Source organism: Apteryx rowi, unplaced genomic scaffold, assembly GCF_003343035.1.
Source record: "Apteryx rowi isolate R43461 unplaced genomic scaffold, aptRow1 scaffold_407, whole genome shotgun sequence".
In the NCBI taxonomy this organism is placed as follows: Eukaryota; Metazoa; Chordata; class Aves; order Apterygiformes; family Apterygidae; genus Apteryx; species Apteryx rowi.
The window spans coordinates 543,373-569,716 of NW_020450598.1; the positions used below are offsets into that span (position 1 = coordinate 543,373).

Consider the following 26,344-nt stretch of genomic DNA (forward strand, 5'->3'; position numbering starts at 1 on the left):
AAAACATCCATTCTATTAGGCTGGTCTTTAGAGTATGATGAAAGTATTCAGTAACATTCAGAGAACTGCATTTCCACAGCCATTTTCACCAAACCAAGTCTTAAAGCAAGTCTTCTACAAATAGAGCAAAGCAACATTTGTATAAAGGCCCACTCCCCACCTCTTGCCTATGGAGTCACAGAATAATTTAGGTTGGAAGAGACGCCTGTAGGTCACCTGGTCCAAACCCCTGCTCAAAGCAGGACCAGCTGAGGTTAGCTGAGATCGTTCCAGGCTTTTCCCAGTTAAGCTCTGAATACCTCCAAGGAGGGAGTTCCTATGGGCCCACAGAGGGGCCCACGTATTCTAATGTTTGACCACTCTTTCTGTGAATTCCCACCCAAATGCAGTTGGAATTTTCCTTGCTGCAACTCATGTCTGTTGCCTCTGCTCCTTTCAGAGTGCACCTCTGAGAAGAATCTGGCTGCGTCTTCTCTACCGTTCCCCATCAGGGAGTTGAAGATGGCAATTAGATATTCCCGAGCCTTCTCTTCTCTCACTGAACTAACCCAGCTTCCCTCCTACATCATGTGCTCCAGATCCCAAACCATCTAGGTGCTCTCCTTCGGACTGGTCCTAGTTTGAGAGTTGTTTTTTTTTTTCTCCTCATAATGGGGAGCCCCAAAGTAGACACTGTACCCCTGAAGTAGCCTGATAAGTGCTGAATAGAAGGGAGTTAATATCTGTCTTTGCTAACGTGCTGCATTAGTAAGAATGCAGTCAGGAGGCCAAATTAGTAAAAACACGGAAAATGTTTTCCAGCAAGCACAAAGCTGATATGTTCAGTTTCTCCCCACAGGCACAACAGTGCCAAAAGCAAAGTGGGGGATTCTTTTCTGCTGAACACCGGCCATCAGGAGCACCGTTATATAGTGATGGGTGGTATCACATGTTCATCTAAATCGAAGACCAGGCTATGGCATTAGCATGTTCCTTCACTCTCATGAGAGCAGAAATCCGCACTCTTGAAGCGGAAATCCGCACATTACTCTGTGTGCTTCACGTATCAGAGATAAGCTCCCTTCTCACAGTAAACAGGAGTGTAACAGGCCAGAGCTTTAGTGTTTCATCTATCACCACATTATTCAAGTCTACTGTTCATTATTAGTCATTGGAGATGCAAGTGAAAAAAATGAGCTGAATGTTAAGTTTAACTACTGGCTTTGCATTGGTACTGTTGGTAAACAGTAGTAAAACCGGAAAAAACACACAACTACTTCAGTTAAGTAAGGAAATTATTAGAGTACATGTGTGTACATCTCCCACGAAATGATGAAGAGAAGGTTAAAGTCTCCCAATTTAATTTCTCATGGAGTGATATAAAAAATAATAATAAACAAATTTTACCTGGAGAGAGAAGTTTCCCATTTCCACTAACAGGTCTGAGACAGCTGTCATTTGCTGTAACAAGAGGGATAGGGAAGAGAGATGTATTAACTATATCATATCACAAGAAATTTGGCTTAGAAGTTTAGACAGGTAACATATTTAAGATTAACGACAACAACAGGTTTATTTTAAAGGCTTCATTCTGGAGGTATTGCATAAAAAGTACAGTTGGAGAGAGTTTTCTAGAGACCTCATGAACAGTCTTAGGTTTTTTTAATCCTTTCCATGAAAGGACACTTTCTCTTTGAAGTCAGTTGTTAGTCACAATCAGTAAAATACTATAAAACTGGCCAAATGTCCCCATATGTAAAGGAATCAGTACAAGCTTTAAAGAAAGAAARTGGGGTGTCTTAAAGAAAGAGAATAAGGCAAAAAATTTGCTTCAGTTTTCAAGTGTAACATTTTATTAAGGTGAAGATTATTCCTGCAACTAAAAGATTATGAAAAACTAGTAGATGAACACAAAAGCTTCAAAAAATATATATTTTAATGAAGACTATCCCAAACTTTTTTTTAGCTAGGAAAAAACGTTTAATTCAGAATTAAATTAATTTTAAATCAGTCGCACCCTCTCTTCCTCACCCAACAACTTCACAGCACTGAATTCTGCTGGTCTGTATACTCTCTCACATCAACCAGGAAGTTAGCCAGCAATTTCTAACATTATCACATCTAAAAATAAAGCAGTTGATACTTACCTAGCTCCTCTTCTAGCTGAAGCTCCTGTATTGCTTTAATTTTGATATCCGACATCACCTAAAAGCAAGCAATATTAAAGTCTCTAATGCAAAATGCCAAGAATGCATCTGGTGTTCAAATACCAATCAACAAAATTTCACTTGAAACGCCTACTACTTATGTTCTTATTCCTGTTAATACTACAGAGATCTAAGCATTTCTTTAATATAATCATATTTAATATGATATCTGTACAATCATTTATAACATACTTGTGGATTTTTTTTTAAACAGTATTCCAAGGAAAAGAAAGTGATATTTAATTCGGGGATTTAGCAGAAGACTAATATTTCACAACTACTTAGTTGATCATGTAATATAGAAATCAAAGCATTAAGTAATACTTCATATAAAATGAAATTATTTAAAAAGTCAGAAAAGGTACCAGAGAAACCTACCCCTTGGGAAAAACTTATTCAGAAAATTAAGGAAGGTGGAGATTAATTCTCAGCAAAAGGGAATTTTCAGTTTCTATACAAAGTAGGTAATCTGTTAAAACAACTCTAACAGAGATTTAGCTGGGAAAATTAAAATGACAATAAAGAACAAAACAGAATAAACTAATATGGACAAAGATGAACTACATGGGTTCTGTTATATGCTATGACTTTACAGAGTATTTTAAATTACAGTACAGCATTTTTTCCTACCCTACATTAAAAGAAAGGAATAACACCACCTGCCTATTTCACGTTTTGTTTACTGACACAGTCTCTTCCAAAATACATTTACAGAATGGCCCAGAGAGAAAAGTGTTTCAGACTAAAACACACTGAGCAGTCAAAGTATCCCCTGTTTTAACTTCAGTCATAAAAACCCTATAGTTTATTCTGATCACTGCCTGTAGAAACTGTAACTGAGTTGCATATTATTTTCTCAAAGGAAAACTTACACCCTGAGCCTAAATCCAGTCCTTGTAAAAGTCAAAAGCAAAACTGCCATTTTGCTCGTGTACAGACAAAATTATACTCTTCTTAATTGGCCTACTGCACTGGTCAAACTGTTCAGAGAAACAGAAAGTCTGTGTTTTATCTCTGAACAATCAATCAGATATCTTACTGTTTCGATAGTGGTGGTAATTTTAACTTGTTTCTCTTCAGCATCCGTTCTGCAGAAGTTTTTAACTTGGAGCCAGCTGATGTCATATGTAAAAGCAGTCAAATTGCCATTTGATACATTCACCAAGCTATAAAGAAGAGCAGTGCAAAAATGGGCATTAAATTTAATAAAGACAAGAAAACTATATATATTACTAGGGCTAGATTGCTAAATACCAAAACTGTCATATAAAACAATAATGTCTAGGTGGTTAACAGTCATGCATGCAGAGTAACAGCCAGAAGCTCAGAGTCCAAGCACCTCAAGGCTGGTAACTGAGTAAGCCAGTAACAACTATGTTTTGGTAACTGGTATTCAATGGAACTTGAGCTTCTGAAGGCACTTCAGAGTTTAAGTCACTTTCTGAGGTGGGATTTAAGGCTTTTGGAAAAAAAAAATATTTAAAAAGCATACTGAGTCATGACTAAAATTTGAGACTTTGTTCGTCTGCAACTATATATAAACACAGAAACAGTCTTTGGTGAAGAACCCACTGGTTCAATTAATTTAATTTTTTCAGAACTGTTCCGACTAGGAAGTCAACATTTATATAACAAGCACATATCTCCATGTCTCTACAAATGGGAACCTAACTTCAGTGCTATATACTGGGAAATGAAATGAGACTAAATACTTGGTTAGTGTCCCTGGCAACTTGAGGTTCAACTGGGAGATTCGGCAGAGCTGCGTGCTGTTATGATACTACTCAATTCCCTCTTTCGACCCAGTCTCTTGGAGAACCTCACAACTCAGAAATTCAAGTTACTCCAAAAATGTGCAAGGACACTGGGCACAAGTTGTTCTCACTAGATTTTTCCCATTACAGTGCAAGTCAAAAGATGTGACTTCATCTGCACTTTAACGGCAAACAAACATTTAATAGCTGATAAGTACCTGATCTCAAAAACTTAAGATTACATTACCTTGAATAAAATGTTCATAAAATGACAATTAGCTAGAAGAATATGGCAAAACCTGTTCAATTAAAATTATGCTAGTTATATAGTTGCTTTTTTGCTTAATTATATTCATAATCAAAATGGTTACCTCTGGTCATGGCTGTCTAAAATTAGTATTGAGCATCCATCTGTCAGTCCAACACTTTTGACTGTCTCCCTCATATCTTCTTCAGGAAGAACTTCCCAATTCTTGGTATCCTTACCAAGTCCTGAACCGTTCTTTAAGATGATTCCTCCCGACGGTGCTAATGCTCTGCGCAGAGCGCCCAGTTCTGTGCTGCATGGAATGATGTGCTGGGATTCTGTGAAGTCCTGACCTTTCCCTCCTTCATTATACTCTGCTAAACGAAGAACGTTTACAATAACAGGTTCATGATCCGGGCCAGTCAACACCTTTGTACCACCAACCTGTAGCAAAGAATGTAAGATTTATGCAGTGCTGATCAGCAATATACACCTTTGTAAGAAGAAACGACTACACAGAAATAAATGACAAGATTAAGATTACTGGGACAAAAAGACTGAACCTGGTCTCTCTGAAATTTAACCTGGGCCAAGAATATAGTTCCTTGCCTAAGGCAATTTGACCATGAAGGAAGTAAAACAAAAACAAGAAACAACTCTGTTACTGGATGCATCTTTATTTTTGATATATTACAGAAAAAAAATGTATACTTTTATAATAAGAATCTTTTTAAAGTAATATTTTACCCCATTAGAGAGATAGAGGGCAATCTTCTGCTGCTGTTACATAACCACTGAGACAAGCATATGAAGGTTAAGCAGAAGCCTTGATATTAGAAGGAAGATACAACAGTCTAAAAAGGCAGCATGGTATTTCAGGGAGACCATATATAGAAGTCGTCACTGACAGGTCTAGTTTTGTGTGGAACGATTTGCCACAGAGCATAAGCTTTTGCTATTGCATTGCTATCACCTGGTCTCCTTCCAAGAGGCACCAGATGTTTTCAGAATATATTCCAATGTAAGTGGCACGGGGTGTCTACCAATCTGACATTCTGCCCATACCACATTCCACATGGTATAATTCTATTCGTAATTCTATCAAGCAGCACATTGCACAGCACACACAAGATACAGCGACAACAGGCAAAAAGTACCCTAGAGGAGGCTGAAGTGGCCAATGTTAGTATGTCAGTAGCACATCTCCAGAACAGATTAAATTTTCCAGAAAATGTGTCTGATGATTACATCTTTTCTCCTCAGAATTGACAAGGAGAGAGGGTATTTGGTTCTGTTACCTCTTTCCCATTCCACACAAAGATATCTGCTCCATCAGCCAGCCCAATGCCATCCAGTGTCAGTTCATCTCCTAAAAAGAGCAAATCATCAAGTTTTTCCCCCTCCAAAATAGATAAGCAGGGTCCGCTGGTGAACTAAAATACACTGGCACATTCTACTTTGGCTCCAAGTCTATCATGACAAACACTGCCACGTCATCAGCATTTACAGGGGTTAAAGTTAGGGTTCACTCATACAGCAAGACCAAAAAAAGACAAACATCCCTTTAGCTCTGGGTCACACTGGGTAAAGAGGTCCAGCACGCAGGTCCACCTATTCAATTTCCCTAGCAAACTGAGGCCAAAGATACCACTTGAAAAATCTGTTTGGGCAGGATTATCTAGATAAGGTTTAACAGCCTACCAATAAATTTAAAATAAAAAGGGTGGATTTAACAAATGAGTTACATACCGTAATTTCCAAGCCTATTTTTTGAAATATTAATGCCTACGCTGTAATTTCTTTCACCTTCCTACTGTAAGTCAGTTAGTTTTTTTTTTTTTTTTTTTTTTAAAGTCAGTGTCGTTTAGAGAAATATACTAAGATCTGGAGGAATATTTACAGTAGCTATGACTGCATCTGTTTTCTGATGTCCTATTACGGAAAGCTGGGTTATGTTCTGGTAGAATCCTAATTTGCTGAAACGGACTACATGGACTATAAAACTCAAAAGTGGCTGAATAGAATTTTCAAGACTGTCAGCACCTAGAATTGCATAACAACACAAAACTTAAAATCATGAGTTCTGACTTTTAAGATATTAATTTTTATGTTAAAATTAATGTGGCCTTTATACAAGTGTTTTCCTTTACAAATTCCTACTTCTGTTCAGGCTTAAGCTATGCTTTTCTTTAACATCACCCTGGCTGCTCTCTTCTATCATCTCCTCTACCAATTAAGTGAATACTATGACAGCAAACTTCTATAAGCATATCAAGTTCAAAATACAAAGAAACAGACATCTTTTGGCAGCAAATGTGCACTCTTACTGCATTTGAGACCAAAGATTACATTAAAAAGTTTAAACTTTCATTTCACTAATAAGAGTGTCATAAATAACTTAATGGCAGTGGATTTGCAAGTAAGCTTATTGAGGACCAAAGACTGTTCAGCAACACCCTCCAAGGTGTTTACATACAAACATCCTCTATGCCTGTAACGTACACAGCATATAAATAGTGTAGTCTTACCATCAAGAGAGTGGTAAAGATGTAGTCCTGCTGGTAAAGGCTTAGCAATACTGAGAATCATGTCTCCTTCCCAAGATTCTAACATCTAATTGGCAAGAACAGGAAAAAAGATATAAAACACTAACAAGCAATAACTCCTACCGCTCAAAATGACAATTTTGCTGAAAGCTGTTACAGCCTAGCTAAAATGTTAACATGTCATTACTATTTACTTCAACAAGGCTAGCAACATAGGGAGCAAAGTGTCTAGGACTCAGTCTTTCATATTGGTTACTGACTAGAGAGTAACATTTCCAGTGGACATTAGCCAAAGGTTGTAAGGTATAGGAAAAGCAAACAATGCTTCCAAAAAACAAGTTAGCTTTGGTTTAGATGTGGATGAAAAAGCATTTCATGAATTCTGCATCTGTACTCAAACCAAATGCTATCACTCTCTCTTTTTGTGACTTTTCTTTAGCTTACTAAAGAATAAATGCAAAAATACCATATTCAATAGTTAAACTACAGGATTTCTTTATTTAGTTTTTTTAATTTTTAAACTACTCTAAGCATTTCCTTTTGAGGTCAGCTAGCTCCTTGAAAGTACAAAGACAAATCTGTCACAGACTCAAATGTTAATAATAAGTCCAGAGCTTTGCAGAATGACAACCCTTGCCGAAGTACATGCTGCCCAGATATAAAATAATTTGCTTACATCAGCTTTAAAGTCTACAAAATTAAAGCTTCATCAGTTTTGTGGCTTCTTCAGTCTTTCAAGAGCCAACCTCAAGCCAAAGCTTCCCTCTGTGTAAATCCATATAAGTTGTCAGCCTCCTAAAATTTCGTTTACTGTTCAAAATTTTTCATAGAGATAAAAATTGTGGCATACGTGTATTTACAAATGCTTTTGCGGCTCAAGTAAAAATGAGGTGTGTGGGTTCATTTAATGTAGTAAATACCTGGAATACTGATTGTCGAAGGTCTCCTAGAGTTCTTCTTCTATCAATAGTCAGATCCACAATACTCTCTTTCCACGTAAATGAAGGGTGCAGAGCCCCATTGTGAAATTTATAACATGAGCTCAAATGGAGATGTAAATCAATGCCATGGCTTGCCGAGTCACATTCAGCCCTTTGAAAGAACAACACAATAATAAGTTGGTGTATTTAACAGTGACAAACAGCTAACCTATTTCAGAGAAGCTTCTGTGCAGCCGTCCTGGAACTGATATCCTGTGTTACTAATTTCATGGAAAAATTCACTGTCACATCCCTCCCTCCCTCAGTGGGTATGCAAAGAAGCACTCAAAGATACCAGTGATTTATAGACTGAATCATACAGCACTAGCTAAGACATCCTCCACACACAAAGAGAACATTGTTATAGTGCTTGCTTCTACAATACCTTCCTAAACAGGGCAATAAACCCCATCTTTAGAGATTCAGAGTTTGTGGGATTTTTCAGGCTCTGTTCCAGAACAATATTATGTAGAACGTGCACACACGTGTATGCACACACACACACACGAAACTACATAGAAAATGAGTCAGGAAAGAAACAGCCATGCCTTCCTCCTTTATACCTGCATCTGGTCTTATTAGCAAGATGCTAAATGTAGTAGCAAAGATGCCATTTAAAAAAAAAAGGAGTGAAATTTGCACAGTACACTGGTAGCACAGAAGACATCTGTGTCTTCCATGTGTCTACATTTTGACACCTTAACTGAGATTCTCACACATCATCAGGTCTGCGTGGTTCTCACCACAAGGAAAACTTTCACCCAGCCTGAGTACCACTAGCTCTTTCCTCCATGCTTCTGGCAAAGGAGACCATTTACCTGTTGTTTCACAGTAGGGCAAATTATTCCCCCTTCTCCCAGTGGAAACTCCCTCTATAAAGATTATTAAGATAACATTCTCCTTCCAGAACTGCACTGATTTTCATACAAATCTGGTACAATTTGAAGCTGTAAGGAGGTTTGCTCTGAAGTTCTGGAAAATGCCTAAGTAGGCTATTAGCTGTGAGGCAGGGGTACAGCAGAAGACAGTATCTGGACATACAAGTTGTATCCCTACAACTACGACACTGAGTCATTTTAGTATCTGAACTCTACATCTACTAAATGACTTCCTTCCATTTGAAATCTCTTTAGAGATCTGTAGATAAGAACGCTGTTTAAGAAATTAGCACAGTTAAATTAATATACCTCTTTTTTTGCAGCTCAGTATTAGCAGCATTCATTTCATTCAAAAGGTGTTCAGGAATTTGGTACCTTGGATTTCCTCGAGCTGGAACAAGTAATATAGGTTAGTTTGGTCTCAGCTGCATAAAACATGTTTTGGCAAAGAAGAGAAGTGATCAAGATGAGACATCACAGTATGGTAATTTTGAAAATTCTGAGCAATAACATTACATCTTTTGGCAATACACAGGATAAATTGCAAGATGATACTCAACAAACAAGTTCTTTAACTTCTTTTCATGTTCCCATCAACTCTTCCTTAAGGGAAAAGGAGACATGAATGCTATCAGCAACAGTTTTTATTTGTTCCAGTAGGAGATGTTTTGCTAGTATTTGAGAAGAGTATTGAAAAAAAGTCTGTGTCACCTATAGCCAGTTAACTGTGCACTGTCTTTGTAGAAGTAACCTCTTTATCTCTAGTTAACCCCTTTTTCACTTAGTACAAGACAGACAACTGTATCATCAATACTTGGAAAGGACAGAAATGCCCAACTGCCTTCATCCTCCAAAACAAGTGTCAATAAAGACAGAATATCAAGATGAGCTTTTTGTACCTTCTGGTGGTCTTTTCAATTGAGATTTTCGATAAAACAGCATGTAGGCACTCTCTTTACCCTGAAATTGTTTCTCAATATCCTTCTCCTTGATTGGCTGGACTTTTGAATCATTCAGATCAAACCAATGGCAACCAGCAGAGCTGTCCCTTAGCGTTGTAGATGTTTTTTCTAAATTCCATTGGACATTGTTCTTCTGAGGAGGGCTTTGCAGATCTTGTCCTTGAGAATCTGACTTAAATGGGAGCTTATGATACTTCTCCTTAAGACCAACCTTATTTTCATCAGGACTGAACTGAAATACCTGAGGATGATTCTGCAAATACTAAAAGGAAAGCAGGGACAAGATGAAGAAACTGCTTTCTAAAACTGGAAAATATCCAGCATTAAACATAGCAGGCTGCATTAGCTACCTCACCTGATTTGTCCTCAAATTTATACACAAGCCCCAGCCCTTCCAACTTCTGTGTCTTTGGAAAACTTGCTTTTATGATGCTTCTTCATGTATTTCTTCAATTTTACACAGAAAAATTTCATCCCTCCCCGCCACCGACTTCTCTGCCTGATATTTTTCATACGCAGTTTCAGGTTTTGCTTCCTGTATAACTGCAAACTAACATGCAGGAAACAGTGAAAGTATTGTTTTTGACCTACATGCATCACTAAGAATTAAATCAGACTACGTTCTGAATTTCAAGGATGTTGGCTCACTTGAGACACTGGATTCCTTTTAAAACCCTTCTCAGAAGTGCACACTTTCTGCTCTCTGAAAGGAAACATAGGAAAGAGATGCTCTACAGGCAACCAAAAAGCTTCTATTTATTAGACACACAGGAGAGTACCAACCCCAACTAGCTTAGCTCTCTAACCCTCTGCTCCCCACTCTGCACATTTACCAAACAGGGATCTTCAGCTAACTTCTGGTCTGCCGAGTTGTACCTCAAACAGGTCTGAAGTCAGCTAAATTAACACTACCCATTGTGGCATTTAAAAAACTTAAAACCTACTCTTTCAGTTTCTCCCACCTTATCCACTCTGATCACTTCATTTTAACACCACATAGACACTTCAAATAGGACTGGTGCCCACATTATACAAAACACAAAATTGTGGTTCTTGTCAAAAGAGAAAAAACCCTGAATTTCAGTTTTAATCATAATAAAAAACTCATTTGATACTTAAAAAAACAAAACAATCTACAGTCTTATTCCAATAAGCAAAACCTTGCATTGATCAATGTGCTTTTGTTGTAGATCTAGCTCTTAAAAAAAGTGGGCTGTGGTTATGTTCACATTAGCACTCAAACTTTTAACCTGTTAATACAGGATTGCTCACAATTTATTTCTGAACCACATCCCTGTCAAAGTCAGAAAAGCAACTACCTCTGCAGAAAACTATGTTTAGATTTCACAGCTACTTTTAAGTAATTACAGTGTGAAAACCACACTGCTAACCCTATTCAAAAAACAGTCGTACACCAATTTTCCACATATCTGTAACACAAATGCCAGAGTACCTTCCTGAAAGCATCAGGAAATACAATAACCAACTGGACAAACACAAGATTTTACCTGAAGTGTTCATTTTTGGACACATCCTAAACTACCAAAAACTGGCATTTGGATTCAAACACTCATTTCTGTCATGACTGTGAAGAGGTACTGCATTATTTCTTTAATTCTCATCAGTGTTTCTATGTTCAAGTGCTAGTAATGCCTTTGCAGCTTCATCCACGGACACAAATAAAAAATGGTTTAGTCGATAAAATTAGTTCTTTCTTAGGCCAAACATTGTGGCTGGAAAAAAAAAAAAAAAAATACAAGCTTTCAGGCAGACAACCCCTTGAGGATCTTGTCCTGGTTCCCCAATCTGTATCTTCTGGCCTAATGACAAATGCTAATTTATGTTACAAACCTTGTCTCCCTCATATATGCAGTATCTTGCTAGTCAAATTGCCAGTGCTTTCAATTACCGTCCTACCAATTATTCTATAGGAATACAAATATAAAGTTATCTTAGTAATAAAAACAAACTAACATCCTTGTAATGGATTTAAGAAAAACTAACATACAGGTGGATTACCTTTCGTAACGCTCCGTATTGTTTTCGGTATTTCTTGTTCCAGGACATCCCTTTTTTCTCCAATAATTTCTGCCCTAATTGATCCACGGGCATTTGTTTAGATTCTTCCTAAAGAGACAGAGAAATTAAAAACTAGGATATTGAAAAGCAGGGCTAAAAATGTCAAGAAATCAACTGCAAAGAACCCAACTCTGAAGTGCATAAATCATTCCTGTTTGTTAATATGCCAATGTAACATCACTTTTTGCAACAGCTTAGCTAAGCAACTTAAGAAATACTCAAAAAATAGCCATTTTTGGTATGAACAAGACATTTTAAGTATTAAAGTTAACTTAAGTTACAAGTTTTATATGCTTCAAACAAGTCCAAAAGAATTCTGTACTTTTAACCTGCCCACTCCTGCATACTTCAATCCCTTCTTCTAGGTTCACTAACACCAAAAATCAAAGCAATAAACTCTTTACATACCATACCTCTGATAAAATCCCTTTCAACACTGCCAGTGGATTTTCTACTTCTTTGGCATTTTCTGTATCTCTTAAAACTTTATCTTCAACTGTATTACTCTCTTCTTCCTGTATAAGAAAAACAGTAGGATTCTCAAATACTGTTGTTTCAACCACAACTAGCAGTTTTCTGTTATAGTCTGCACTAACATTAGCACGTGCAATTCAGAAATGTGAAGGAAATCCTCAAAGCAAATGTCGTACAGCAAGCTGTGCATAACATTTTATGCAGGTGGTTCCTGCAGCCTCCTTATGTGGCCAAGATTCACTCATCCTTTTTCATGAAAGGGTTCAAGCAGCTTGCAGTCAGATGATTGGAGTGCCCACACTCCCCCTGTCTGACTCTTTGTGCATTTGTCTCATACTCCTTGTGCATTTGTCATATACATATAGAAGACTCCTATAGCACAGTTACATGGCAGAGAACAGCTGCCTGACCACTGTGAGGATGCGTGTGGCAGAAAGCTGGCTGTCAAACAGACAAGTTCTTCTGATGAGCTGCCTCTTCTGCATACCACAGACTGGATATTGTCATAAAAAATATCTAGTATCAACTTCCTCTAGTGAAAAAAGCATTTGTTGTATTTACACACAGCTAATCTGCGTCATATATAAAAATGACTATGTTAGTCTTGAGCAAAGAGACTATATCATATGGGAAAGAAGAAGAGAGCCCAACAATGTGAGCTAATTCGGCAGATTGGCAAGCCAAAACTGGCCACAAAATCTTAATACTCTCCACCAGTTCTTAATACTTTTTTGAAAAATGAGACATATCAAGCAAGAAAAATAAGTTTTTATGACTCACTTGTAATTGCCAGTTCCCTAATTCATCCACATCTCTGATATAAACATGATAGTGTCCTCCATAGCAGCCACCTTTGTGTATAATAACAGAGAAGAGCTCATACATATACTCTGAATCATCCAATTCAGTCTTTAAAAAACAACAACAAAAAAAGGAGATTAGTAAAAAATCAGTAAGTCTTTCACACAAGGAGAGTTTTACACTAACAGCATAGCTTCTGGTAATTCTCTGTGTGTGTTTGCATGCGTGAAGATTAAATGGAAACACTAGCATGGACCAAAAGCAAAGCGTGGACAAAGGCATGGGCTTATTAAGCAGCTTTTTAAGCATGATTTTGATCAATATTGGAAATTCATGTATTTCAAAATAACACAATATTTACTCAACTAATAGAAGAGTCCAACCTGTGGGTTCATAAGCATCTTATTTTGTTTAAAAAAAGAGAGAAAACAAGCAATATATTTATTTACACAAACCAGCTGAAAAAAGGCTTCCTCAAATGTGAACACAGAGATTTACAAGCCTGCATTGGAACATTTCAATAAGAAAAATTCCCTTTGCAGTAACAGTGTGTCTATTAAGTATATTCATTATTTACTTTAAGGATCAAAATTGGCATCAGGCAATGGTATAGTTCAGTTAATAATCAAAATATACATATAGGAACACAAAGACAGATTCCTAAAGAAAATGAAACAGCCACAGGCATATACAATATACACAGCTAAACTGATATATGGTATTATCAGACAAGACCAATAAAAAATAAATTTAATTTCAATTTTTAGAGGATAAATATTTCTTTCAAGCACATGTTAGATTAAGTTTTAGATCCTTATTGTCCTCTCCCCCCTTGTTTAACTACAAGGTATTTCCAACTCTGTTAAAAAGCAATCTTTTGGAAACATTTTGGAAAAACATAGGAATTAGGGACAGAGGAGAACCCCAGATGTTTGTCCAATACCTTGCTTGGACAAAATGCAAAATGAAAGATAGCTTGGCTTGAGGTATCCGTTCTTTGCCAAGTATATAGGAACTTGAACAAATGTAACAGTACAAACCTGCTCACAAAAAGGCCTCAGATTTATCTGGATAGGGAATGTATAGCAACTAGTTTCCTTGTATCGTTCACACTTCTCAAAATCAAAGTTAAATCTCAGGAGAGAAATGGTGAGAAAGGGAGGCAATTTACGTAGCTTAGCCGACTGTAAAATGATTAAAAAAAAAAAAAGTTATAAGCACACAGTTATAAAGAATAGTGTTTCTGCCACTCTATGGTCAAAACTAATACGGTATTTTCTAGGAAAGCTGTGTTACAACCAGGGAGGCATAACTAAAAACGCCTTTCTTAATTCTCAATTCCCCTTCCAACTAGTCTTCCTAAAAGCAATCAAGCTCCTTCCCCTCTAGTTATGCCCTACACCTTCCCTGAATGGTGATCATTAGTCCCACACTTTATCCTTCTAATGGAAAGGAAGGAGGACATTACTGAAATTCCAGTCAGCAATTATGTTTCCTTGCCCCACATATTCTTGTAAGAGGATTTTCTTGAATTTTATATTATGAAGCAACTGCCTTCATACCTCTGGGGTTACATTTACCCACAAAGTCAGGCTATACAGCATTTTCACAGCACCTTTGCTCTTGGCCCCTCACACAGCATCTGCAGTCATCAGTCCTGCACAGATCCTGGCACCCCAGTATAAAGTACATACACTCAACTCCTGCTGAATGGCACATGCTACAGGGAGACAACAACCCAGCTTCATGGTGGCTTTGCCATTCTCAGATAAACAGTGGGGCACTCAAATCAGCACCTGGGATAGGCCCTCCTAAAGCAACCAGAGAAGAATAGCTATGAATGAAGCTCAGTCTACCAACCTTAGAGCCAAAGTGCTTGCTCCTACTGCAAGGAGGAGACCTCACTGAGGCTGTTTCCTCTACTGGCCCCCACTTCCAGGCACAGCACTGTACTCCACCTGAGGTTTGTTCCAATGCCCTTTAGGAGCCTTACGGCTCCTCAGGGTTGTATGACACCACCAAGTGTGGGTCAGGATTCATACAGGCATTGTGGTTTCAGATGCAGAGGTCTGAAATGATCTTATATGTGATATAACTACATTTGACAGATGTATATTGTCCAGAAAAAGAGATCACTCCCACATTTATTTTGCAGCCTGCTGTTGAGCAGCTTCAGAATACAACAGAAATGCTCTGAAGAATATCAACAGAATACATCACAGTGGTATCTTGCTTAACATCTTCATGGCCGCTTGAAGAGAAGGGTCTTGACTAAGGTCTGTGGGTGATGATAAATGAGCAAGATGTCATGCCCGACTGAGAAGAGTCGGTGTATCCCGGAAGAGCTGCAGACAGCCAGAGAACACCCAAGCAAGGGTTGAATTCTCCCTCATTTACGGGAGAGATGACCTTCAAGGGAGGAAAGCCRACATAATCTAATTCATTACGGTAGAACACATGTTGAGATGTAATAACGTGGTGTGTGCACACACCAGGAACATTACTGCAAAGTGAAACCAGCTATCGTCTGAATATAAGAGTAGATTCAGTGACGGTGCTCTTGGGCCTTTCCAATGTCTCCATCCAACTGTCCATTTGCAGAGCCAGAACAGAGCCTACCATGAACACACCTATAGTTTAAAAAACTCCTAGAATTAGGTATTTCATTTGTATCCGTTGTGAAGACTACTTTGCAGAGCTTAGTGGCATGAAGGATTTTGCATGCTCTTCCAACTTCAGAATGATAATCAGACAGTGTGATTTTAATTTGATAAAGCTGTTGATTTCTTCAACTACTAGTCTCTTCAACAACCAAGACAAAAGAAGGTAGAAAAAAAATTACATCCAAAGCTCCACAAAATACTAGAGGGAGGGAATGGCATGCATAGATATGGGCCAGGCTGATCACAGACCATCTTTCCCTTTGAAAGAAGCTAGGAGTGCATAGATGTTCTCACTGTTACACAAATTCCTTCCTAAAGATGCAACCAACCTTGGAGCAAACCAACTTGCACCTCACCGGCTGTCAGGACCAACTCTCAGGACTGACTCTTGCAGCAATCATGCTGTGATCACGCACATCGTGCCTGTGCAATCACAGAGCCAAAGGCAGCAGTCACGCTGTCATCAGTTCCCTCCTTCCTGCTGCAGCCTTAAAGCACAGCCCCTCTCACCTCAGGTTGTCCTCGCCTGTTCCTGGCCTTCCCCAGCTATGTGACTTCTTACCCCCATTCAAAGTGCCCACTGCTGTACTGAGTCAATGACCAAGTCTGAGAGGTAAGCAACTGTTAGTCTGCACTCCCTTGAACCCAGCAAAGTTTAACTTGTAAATAAACTTTTGGCAGATAACCAAGCCAACTGAGACACTGGCAAGGGTTCAGAACTCCTCCAAGGCACTGACATGCCCTTGATGTGCCCTGAGCTTGCCATTGTACCGTCTCCCTTGCACATTGCAAGACCCAGACTACGCTCATCCTGACATAAGAGAACACTGTTGTGGATTGGGTAGAACATTTCATTGGCACAGTGTGTTAACAGCTGCCTATATCACCTTATCCTTCACAGAAAATGGTTGGAGTAACAAGGAAAAAAAAAAATCTTTTTATCAAAAAATTTTAATATCAAAAATTAGCACAGAATCCAAACAGCATTTTGTATCATTCTGGAAAAAAGGAATTTAAAGACATTTTCACCTACAACTCTAGTACAGCTTTTACCAGACTGTGCTTCCTTGGCCCTAGCCAAGGAGACAGAGGACAAGATACATCAAAAGAAAAGTTGTAACAAATCTGACTAATGTGTTGGGGAAACTGCTCCAAACTATTGTGAATCGCATACAAGGACAAGCAGTCAGCACAACGATAATGTAGGGTGCACTAGCAGACAGGCTGTAACCAATATCACCAGCTATGCCACCATTTAAAAAAGCAGCTAAAGGTCATGTGTACAACTCTCCTGGCGGATACCCATGTCAACAAGTGTCTGAAGTGTGAATCAAGCCTGGTGGCTTTAGCAGTAATGCTGGGCCACGCATCACTGGGAACGAAACAGAAGTGTCAGGGAGGTGTGACTGTACACTTCTCTCACTCTTACAGCTTTCCCAAGGTACTCAGCGGTCAAGGCAGGGGACTGGGCCAGATGGAAGAGTACTCCAGTCTGGATGTTCCTGCACTCCTGAGAAACACTCTCAATAAACATCACAGGCTTAACATCCACGGTTCTCATTCAAACAGTGAAGAACTCCAATGACTCAGCAAAGAAAAGGGTCATTACATTTGGCCTTCCAGATAATTAAGAAAAAACAAGCCCTGCTGGTTCTCAGCCATAGCCGAGCACAGATCAAAACAGTAAATCATTAACTAGAAGATAATGACAAAGCAGGACAACTCAGGAGATAAATCAGTAGGCTTCCTTCAAAAGCATCTTCTGGCTTAAACCTGAAGGAGAAGACTTTCACATTCAGTATTCTGACCACAGGAAAAGGACTCTTCTGCCTGGATTTTTCTCCTGCTCCTTCCTGGCCTTTCAGATGAAGGGAAACTACTGGTGGCGCCCATGGATGGGAGCTACTGGCTTAGCATGTGGCAAGTAGTGGAGATGCTCACCCAGAACGGATATAAAGCGGTGGTGGTAGTTATACCGGCAGTAAGCTGGCAGATGGGAATGACAAAAGCAATACACCACAAAAACATACCCAGTGTTCTAGATATAAGAAGAGCTGGATGGTTCCTTTCATAAATATACTCTTACTCACCTGAAAAGTCTACCTTCCCCACTGAATGCTCTAGCACTATGTAACAGTGCTATAGCCATTTTCTATATGTTATTTTCTCACTGTAAGAGCCTGTTCAGCAATAGGGAAATGATACAGTACCCGTATCAACAGATCCCATTTCTGTGTGGAATGACAGCTGGTAACTACTTTTCACTCTCATTCATCTTCTTCATGAGAGGATTTCCATGTTGTTTTCTCTGTTACTTGAATCAGCTTACTTTGTTTCTTTGTACCCTCATTTATCTTTTAGCTTTAGGTCCGAAATGCTCCAAACCAGGTGCATCAAAGGTATGAGAAAGAGGCAGTACTCTCATAGTAACTACATCCCATCCTATTTACCATTGGCTAGATTAAAGACTACAACAATATTCAAGTCAAGAAACGAGTCACATAAACCTCAGTAACCATGTCAAAAAAAGTTAAAAAAGCAGGGCGATTTTTGGCACCCTCTTATTATATGTTATCTGATTAAAGATACAGATTTTCTCATTTTGTGGGTAGGGGGTGGACACACCAGCATAAGCTGAGTTCCTAACTGTTACCAAACTGAATACTGGGAATCACCAAATGCATTACCTTTGAGGCTTCAACAAGTTTATCACAGGCTCCACATCGATATAAGTTATCATTTTCAAAGTATTCTTCTTCCACATACATGTTCCACAGGGCCTCCTCCAAGCCAGCTACACCTTTTACAGCCACTGTTAAGTCTAAGAAATCTTCCTATGCAGAAGTACAACAACAACAAGTAATAAGTGATGCAAGTTTATGGTACATTAGAAAGACACTAATCCCATTAACTGCAGCAGACGTGAGCACTCATTTTGCTTTCGCTGTTGACAGGCCAAAACATATATGTACAGAATAGGAATTAAATCATTTTAATTTTCTTTTTTAAGCAAAAGTTTCTTTTTTTTAATTACAAAGAGCAGGGAGAAAAAAAAGGTGAAAAGATATGTTTTACTGTTGTTACCTCACTGCTCATCTCTCTGCTAAATGCATCTACTAAAGGCAACACTTGGCAACTCAGAAGATGCAATAATGCTCCCCCTCCGCCCATGAGTCACATTACACATCGTGATGTAGGTGGTTTAGAAAATGCCAGCCAAGGTTTGCCAAAGCCATGCATAATTTCCATAATTTATAAGTCTGCACTGCCCTACTCATACATGCTACCTAGCTTCAACAGACCACCAGGGACATGCACAAAGATGTAGCTTTTTATAGGAGTTGAGTAACAAAAATCCCCACCCCATTTAAACCAACAGAAAATGTCTTCAACAGGCTGAAAAGGTTCTGGGAAGGAAAAAAAAGTGACTTTACCTGTCTCTCACTGACATTCTTGCATTCTTTACAAACAATCTGGTTGACAACAATCCCATGGTACAATCGATTAATAATGTCATGACCTGAAGTTCCAACAAGGGAAGTTTCCAAAGCACTGAACAGAATTCGATTTAATTCTTGCACATCATGCTGCCTCATTTCCTGCATGATGAAAAGCAAACTTGAAGAAAAAGAAGTGCCATCTGCTTTGCTTATGGTTCTGCCTAACCTCTTAAAAACAACATACATTAAGTGTGGCAAGGAGAGCTGCCTCAATGGTTACTCAGGTAATTACTGCTGTTAGAGACATCTACTATTATCTGTTCCCAAGTATTTACTGCTTTGACATACCACTTACTATTATTTGTCATTCTTAATTTAGTTATGCTTCTTCTGCTACAAGTACATAAAATATAATCCACATGAGACACTCACCTGGGTATACTCCCATTAAACCCTAACATGAGTTACACAGGTCACTTTAGGTAATAATCTAATTATTTAACCCTAATAACTGCTGGAAAAATGTTCCTGCAAAAAATAAAGGAAAAGCTACTGAAACCATATCTAAAGGAACAACTTTTCTGTTGCTCACTGGAAACAACTGGCATGTACTTCATGTGGAGGTGCAAACTAAACAGTAACAGTTGACCCAATTAAAAGCTAACTCCACAACTCAAAATATGGTGAGCCTTTAAGTGATAGACTTTAAAAATACTTCCTCCGTTCAGTAAAAAAGTTTATCAGTGATGGTGTCAGAGATGGGGATTTGTACCTCATTGCTATTCCACCCAAAACTCTCAGTAAGGTCTGTTGTAGATGCTGCCTGCTGGTCTAAGAGCAAGAGCTGAGCAAATAACCGTTGAAGCTGTAATGGAATTATTCGAACCTAAGTGTGAAAAAAACAAAATACACCCATCAGATCAGAAAGACACATTAAACCAATCATTTAAATAAAATGAAACATAATTTAGTACAGAAATTATAATAAACGACCACTGTCTATGGCTTTCATAATATAGCTTACTCAACTCCCAGCTCTGTAAAACATCAATCAAGCCTGGTTCCCAAAATCTACGATGTCTCACCTAGTTAGCTACATACAGTCAAGGAGCATAAGCTTTGTTATAAAGCAAAACTGTATGGATTAAAATTAAACTATCATCATAGTATAAAAGGACAACTTTTTTATATTTTTCATAAAGCTAAACCCTAAGAACTCACCCACAAGACATTAAGACATGCAGACTTATCAGGATCTATTCCTTATTCAGGAAAGGATTGGATGGTGGGATGGGAGGAGATGGGAAGGAGAAGGGTTAATGTCAACAAGCTTGATCAGCTGCCTATTTTTATCTTTGATTTACAGAGAAAAACAATTTCCCAAGCAGTCAATTTTGTCACTTTAACCCAAGAGCTAAAGAATGAAATTCTGTAGTCAACATGGATAAGCACTTTTTAAACAAAGATTAAATTCCAATCCCATGATATCTTGTGCATGGGTGGGCTACTAAACCTTCAAAGAGCCGCTCACTGCAGGCAACCAGGCTGACACACATTTAGTGTTTTTACGGATAATAAATAAGCCTTAGTGCTATAGCTTTAATCACAGCAGAGGGAAAAAAAATAAATAAATAGAAAAGCACTGTGAAGACTTCGGGTTTGTTCCTACTCTGTGTGAAGGCAAAAGGACCTTGGCTACCAAATTCAGCAGGAATAGGCTCAACATCTTACTTTTACAGCAAAAGCTATGGCACTGAAAATTTACATCTGTGTGCAAAATGAAGCATCTGCCAACCAAACTTTCTTTCAGTATAAGTGTTAGATTTTTATTCTCATGAGAAGTTTCATGTGAAGCAAAGCAACATTCTTCTGAATCAACATACAGCAGTGACTAATTAAACAAAATTTTAAACACCTTTGCATCTGGTTTACTGATATCATCCAGAGTCCCAAGTTCTTCAGGTCCTAGAGAGAACAGTGCCTCTGTAATTAAAAAGAAAAAAGCCTTAAAAAGATTTTTTTTTTTTTAAAAAAGGTCTTCTCTTCAAGGATTTATTTTACTGTAGCAGTCACACATGCTTTTTGACAAACTAAGATATTAAACAACATTTCTGAACATCATTTATGCCATACAACTGGTTCAAGCTAAACAATGAAGTATAAACAAGCATCAAGGTTTTTAGACAGCAAAATATTTACTTTTTCAGGAATTTTAATGATTACATTTAAAAATTAATGACACATTATGGACAGCAATAACCTCTCTTATTTATGCAAGGGTTAGCCTGTCTACCTGTAAGAAAATTAAATGTTTACAATACTTACATTTTGTGCAGAAGTGACAAAACTAATTTTACAGACCAATAGTTCTGTGTATTCTACACTTATTTTAAGTGAATTGAAATAAACCGCTCAGGAAAAGGATGTATATTTGTGGTGCTTTGTAATAAATAACTAGCAATGCAAGTCACTAGGCAATATCAATTCCAAGATTATTTTAAGAAGTTTTTGAATACAGTACCTCTAAATTCAGGTGTGAAAAGCAGAGTCTGTAAAAGGGAATTGAGGTAGCAGGTACCACCCTGATTTTTGATACCACTTAGGTTGGTGAACTCCCTGGGAGCTGGAGGCTCAGTATCTCTGGGCTTTGACTTCTTCCCTTTTCCACATTGATTGTTTGAAATAAAGGAAAAATCCTCTTCAAATAAGTCCCCAAACATTGTGAAGACAAAACAGTCCTTTAAAAAAATACAAAATAATCTATTACTACAAAAAATGCAATTGGATCTGCCCTCAAGAAAAACCTCAAAGATAGTCATTCAGCCCCAAATGAAGAATTTTCTTATACCTTGTCTAATTCTATTCTGCTCATTCAAATAATAAATATACAGAAGCATGCACTAACATAACAAAAAAGGTGAGTTAAAGGCGATGTTGTCTTCATGCAGGTTGGAAGAAAGACCTTTAACTAGAATAATTTACATCACATTTCAGTTGTGTGTGCATCAGCAAAAACACACATACCAAAATAGTTAATTACAAGTTATTAGAAGGACTTATTTAACACTCAGGTTGCCTGCTTCCCTGTGGGAAAGGTATGTAAAAAGGACCTCAAAATTGACCAGAATGCCTGCACTGTGTCTGAACAAATTCATGTGCCCCAGTAACCTCTCTCTAGTAATTGCCAATTCAGACAGGTAGAGCTTAAGAAACAGGTAAAAATACAATGCTATTTTATCACAGTATTCTTTTTGCTTCCAGACATTTGAGAGGCAGAAACTCAATGGCCACAAACTGATTCTTTTTCCACAATTTTTTTTCAGTCTTTTTTGGAAGCCATGCGATCTTTTAGCAGTTAATTCCCTTTTGTTTTTTTAGCACTTGCCATCTGATAATTTCATTTGCTATTCCATAGTTTGTGTATTAGAAATGAATAATCAATAAGATATACTGAAACAGCAAGTAATCACCTTCTTTCCAAATGTAATTTTACAGATCTTAATCATATTCCACTTATCTTTTTTCTAGACAAAGGACTCAACATTGATGTATCCATTCCTACAACTGAAACTGCACCCTTTGATTATCCTTAATCAACTTTACCTTCTCTGAACCCCTTAAATTTTTCCTATACCCTTTTCTGAGATGACCAGATCCACATAAAATGTTAAAGATGTGCACAGACCACAGACCACTACCACTAAACAATGTTCTGTTTTATTCTCTTTTTGTACAACTGCTGAGCACAAAATTGCCTTTTTTAAATGAAAAGCTTATTACTTTCCTGAATCCATCCCAATATAAGCTATATAGATATATATAGTTTAAATATACATGTGTGTGCATGTGTGTGCATGTAAAGTTGTGATTGTCCCTGCCCTACGTTGTGTCTCTTTATACTCACCTACACCGAATATCGTCTGCTATTATACCATTCAACCATTCATTAGCACGAAGGCTTTAAAACTCCATTGCTGGCGCTTGCCTTTACTGCAATAAATCAGCTGATTTTACAAGCAAAATTAATCACTTTAGCATTCATTGCTTTCTTCCTGATAGTTTATGGTACGCTGAAAACACAGGCCCTAGAAAAGATACAGAGAAACTCCCACTCACTTCCCACTATGAGAGTTGACCTTCTGTTTTCTCTCTCTTATCTATTTATTTAATCAAGCAAAGAACATCTTTCCCTCCTGCGCCAGCTTAATTTCTTTAAGAGTCTACAGTGACAAACCTTGCCGAAGAACTTTTAAAATCCAAATATAGCTGATAGCTCCCATTCAACCCATTGATAGTTCTCCAGGTACCTCCTAAAACTCTTTTTTAAAATAGCATTACCACACTTGCTATTTATAAAACAGCAAAAACACATTTTAGTCCTAATTGCTTTACAGTTAGCTACTCTGAGCAATGTAGCAATGTTCAATCGGTTTGTTCTATAACTCTTCTTCATCACCTCATACAGGGCGTATCCCTGTATACACCCCCGCAAAATACAATTATGTGGTTGGAGTTCCTTCTTAACAAACATAGATGGGGAAAAAGATAATTTTGGTCTTTTTTCATTAAGCTTTTCTTCTCTGAATGCAGCTGCTATACCTTGATCACCTATAAAGCTGCCAGGGTACCATCAAGACATTATTGCTAGTTTTAGCACCCTTTCCAATCTGTGCCTCAAACTTCATTTATTTTTCAGTTAAGCCTGTTGTACTTCAGCATTTAACTATGCAAAGACTATGACCCATTCTATGTTCCTCATCTGAATGCACAACATCTGGATGTTCCCTCTTGCTCCTAATAGGCTCCCTCACCGTGAAAAGCTGTACATCTAGAAGGCAATGACAGCTTTACTGACAGCCCACAGTACCATCCACTGCTCCAGAGAAGCACTTGAGCAGGGCAGTCTCAAATCCTCCCTCACTGCTCATTTCAGGATCCTCAAAGCACTGCTGCTAGCAGTTGCCTTCCATTAAAAAAAAAAAAAAAAAAAAAGGCAATAATATAAGTTAGACGGGACCTCTAAAGGTTTTCAGTCCAACACCCTCCCAAACCAGGGTCAGCTTAGATCACATTGCTTAGGGCCTTGTCCAGCCAAAGCTGAAATAGCTCCAGGAAAGGAGATCCCCAAACCCCTCTAAGCCTCTGTCCCAGTGAAAACATATTCCTTATCTCTAATGGGAACTTCAATGTTGCAACTTGCATCTGGCACCTCTCAGCCTATCCCTGTGTACCAGCAAGAAGAATCAGGCTCCATCTATACCCTCCCACTAGGTAGCTGCAGACAGCAGTAGGGTCTCCCCTTCACCTTCCCTTCTTCAGGCCGAACAAACCCGGTTCCCTCAGTCTCTTCCCACCCGCCACGTGCTCCAGCCCCGACCATCTCGGTGGCCTCTACCGGGCTCTCTCCAGAATGCCCGGATCTCTCTTGCACTGGTGAGCCCCAGACTGGGCCCAGTGCCAAGATGCGGTCTCACCAGTACCGAAGAGAAGACAACAGTCACTGCCCTGGGCCTGCCGGCGGCTCCCCAGCAAGGGCAGCCCTACCTGCGGCTGGCCCTCGCCGCCGCAGCGCAGGGCCTGGCGGAGACGAGACACTGCCCCCCGCCGGCCTCGGCCCGGGGGAAGGCCCCCACACCGCTGTCGCCCGCCCCGACTCACCGCTCAGTGCTGGCACACGGAGACAGGCCGCCGCCCGCCGACACAGCTCCGCGGCCCTGCCGCCCCCTCCGCCATGTTTGTTTTGGCGCCGCGCAAAGCACGCTGCGACGTGGAGGCCGCTTGCTACCCCGGAACTACACCCCCCACCGTGCACCGGGCCAAGCCCCGGAGAAAAGAAGGCCGTGTCCTCTCAACCCGCTCCCCCCCTTCCTCGGTCTATAACTTGAAGGGCTTTTTTTAGCAGGGCTGGAAAATAAGCACCCCATGCGCGATGCGACATGAACCGAAACAGCGGCCGACAAAACGGCCCGTGGTCGCGCACAACCTGCTGGGAGCTGTAGTGCGGAGCGGGGGGAGCATCACCGGGGGAAGACGAGGGCGCGCATTGCCCGCTGGGAGCGGAAGCCTCCCCGCAAGGCCTTCTGGGGGCTGTAGTTTCCTGCCAGCCGCCGGGCGTGGTGTCGGTGAGCCTTCCAAAGCCGGAGTGTAGCCTCCCTGCCGCTGGGGCGGACCAAGTGTTGCCATGGAGACCCAGCTGGCACCTCACCCCCATCACCGGTTACAGCCCCGKGGTAGCCTGGGTGTCCCTGCCCGTGGGGCAGCCCACAGCACCCCAGCACTGGCTATCCTGCACCAGTCATCACCCCGTCGCCAGGCAGGGGGCCTGGAGGACGTCCTCAGCATCACCCGCGCGACCAGGCGGAGGGCTTGGAGGACGTCCTCAGTGTCACCTCTCGGACCAGACGGAGAGCCTGGAGGATGTCCTCAGCCTGACACACCAGCTGTGGCTGCCCAGCCCACTGCGGCTCACCTCGGCCCTGCTACCTGAGTAAACTCAGGCATGCGTGAGAGCATTTTGGAAGGGGTGATGCAGGATGGCATCAGCTATGGATATGTCCTCCACTTAGAGGCCACGAGGCCATTCCCAATGAGACCAAATTAAAGCACATGCTCTCAACTCCTGCTGAATGGCAGGCACTGCCAGAGGAGAGCAACCCAGCTCCATGGTTACCCAAATCAGTCGGGACAGCACTGGGGATAGCCCCACTGAAGCAAGCCAAAAAAAAGTAGCTATAAATGAAGCTCAAGCTACAACCCTTGTAGCCCAAGTGCTTGCCTCTACTTCAAGGAGACTTCACTGAGGCTGGAGCTGTTTATCCACTGGCCCCTCCTGGTCATCCCCTCCAGGCACAGTACTGTCCTATAACTGAGGTTTGTTCCATGACCCCTTAGGAGCCTTCTAGCTCCTTCTCTGGGGTTGTATGGCCCCATCAGACATAGGTCAGGGCTTGTACTAGCATTGCAATTTCAAATACCAGATAAGACTGACGACTAGTTGGAGAAGATCAGTTTTCTCTTTGAAAGAAGCTAGGTGTGCATAGATGTTCTCACTGTTACACAAATTCCTTCCTAAAGATGCAACCAACCTTGGAGCAAACCAACTTGCACCTCACCGGCTGTCAGGACCAACTCTCAGGACTGACTCTTGCAGCAATCATGCTGTGATCACGCACATCGTGCCTGTGCAATCACAGAGCCAAAGGCAGCAGTCACGCTGTCATCAGTTCCCTCCTTCCTGCTGCAGCCTTAAAGCACAGCCCCTCTCACCTCAGGTTGTCCTCGCCTGTTCCTGGCCTTCCCCAGCTATGTGACTTCTTACCCCCATTCAAAGTGCC

The 26,344-nt window shown here is 39.9% G+C and overlaps 1 protein-coding gene across 7 annotated transcripts in view; it reads right to left on the reverse strand.

The window, feature by feature from the left end:
* The window catches only part of USP40 (ubiquitin specific peptidase 40), a 38,204-nt gene extending 13,200 nt beyond the window's left edge, over window positions 1-25,004 (reverse strand). For 2 of the 7 annotated variants that reach the window (XR_003255168.1, XM_026075602.1), the window contains exons 1-19: window positions 24,669-25,004; window positions 21,532-21,748; window positions 20,926-20,993; window positions 19,783-19,896; window positions 19,005-19,169; window positions 18,258-18,404; window positions 13,948-14,091; window positions 12,887-13,015; window positions 12,046-12,147; window positions 11,573-11,680; window positions 9,491-9,815; window positions 8,901-8,982; window positions 7,654-7,825; window positions 6,716-6,800; window positions 5,486-5,556; window positions 4,312-4,631; window positions 3,226-3,352; window positions 2,127-2,184; window positions 1,387-1,440 (exon numbers count right to left, since the gene is read on the reverse strand). Coding sequence is in view for 6 of the 7 variants with exons in the window: in XM_026075602.1 (XP_025931387.1) it covers window positions 1,387-1,440; window positions 2,127-2,184; window positions 3,226-3,352; window positions 4,312-4,631; window positions 5,486-5,556; window positions 6,716-6,800; window positions 7,654-7,825; window positions 8,901-8,982; window positions 9,491-9,815; window positions 11,573-11,680; window positions 12,046-12,147; window positions 12,887-13,015; window positions 13,948-14,091; window positions 18,258-18,404; window positions 19,005-19,169; window positions 19,783-19,896; window positions 20,926-20,993; window positions 21,532-21,730 (2,470 nt within the window). In the remaining variant the exon portion in view is untranslated. Of the gene's footprint in view, window positions 1-1,386; window positions 1,441-2,126; window positions 2,185-3,225; window positions 3,353-4,311; window positions 4,632-5,485; window positions 5,557-6,715; window positions 6,801-7,653; window positions 7,826-8,900; window positions 8,983-9,490; window positions 9,816-11,572; window positions 11,681-12,045; window positions 12,148-12,886; window positions 13,016-13,947; window positions 14,092-18,257; window positions 18,405-19,004; window positions 19,170-19,782; window positions 19,897-20,925; window positions 20,994-21,531; window positions 21,749-22,914; window positions 23,096-24,668 lie in introns of those variants that run through there. The other 5 variants (XM_026075598.1, XM_026075597.1, XM_026075600.1 and 2 more) reach the window with 5 other exon arrangements.
* Between the last annotated feature and the right edge of the window lie 1,340 nt (window positions 25,005-26,344).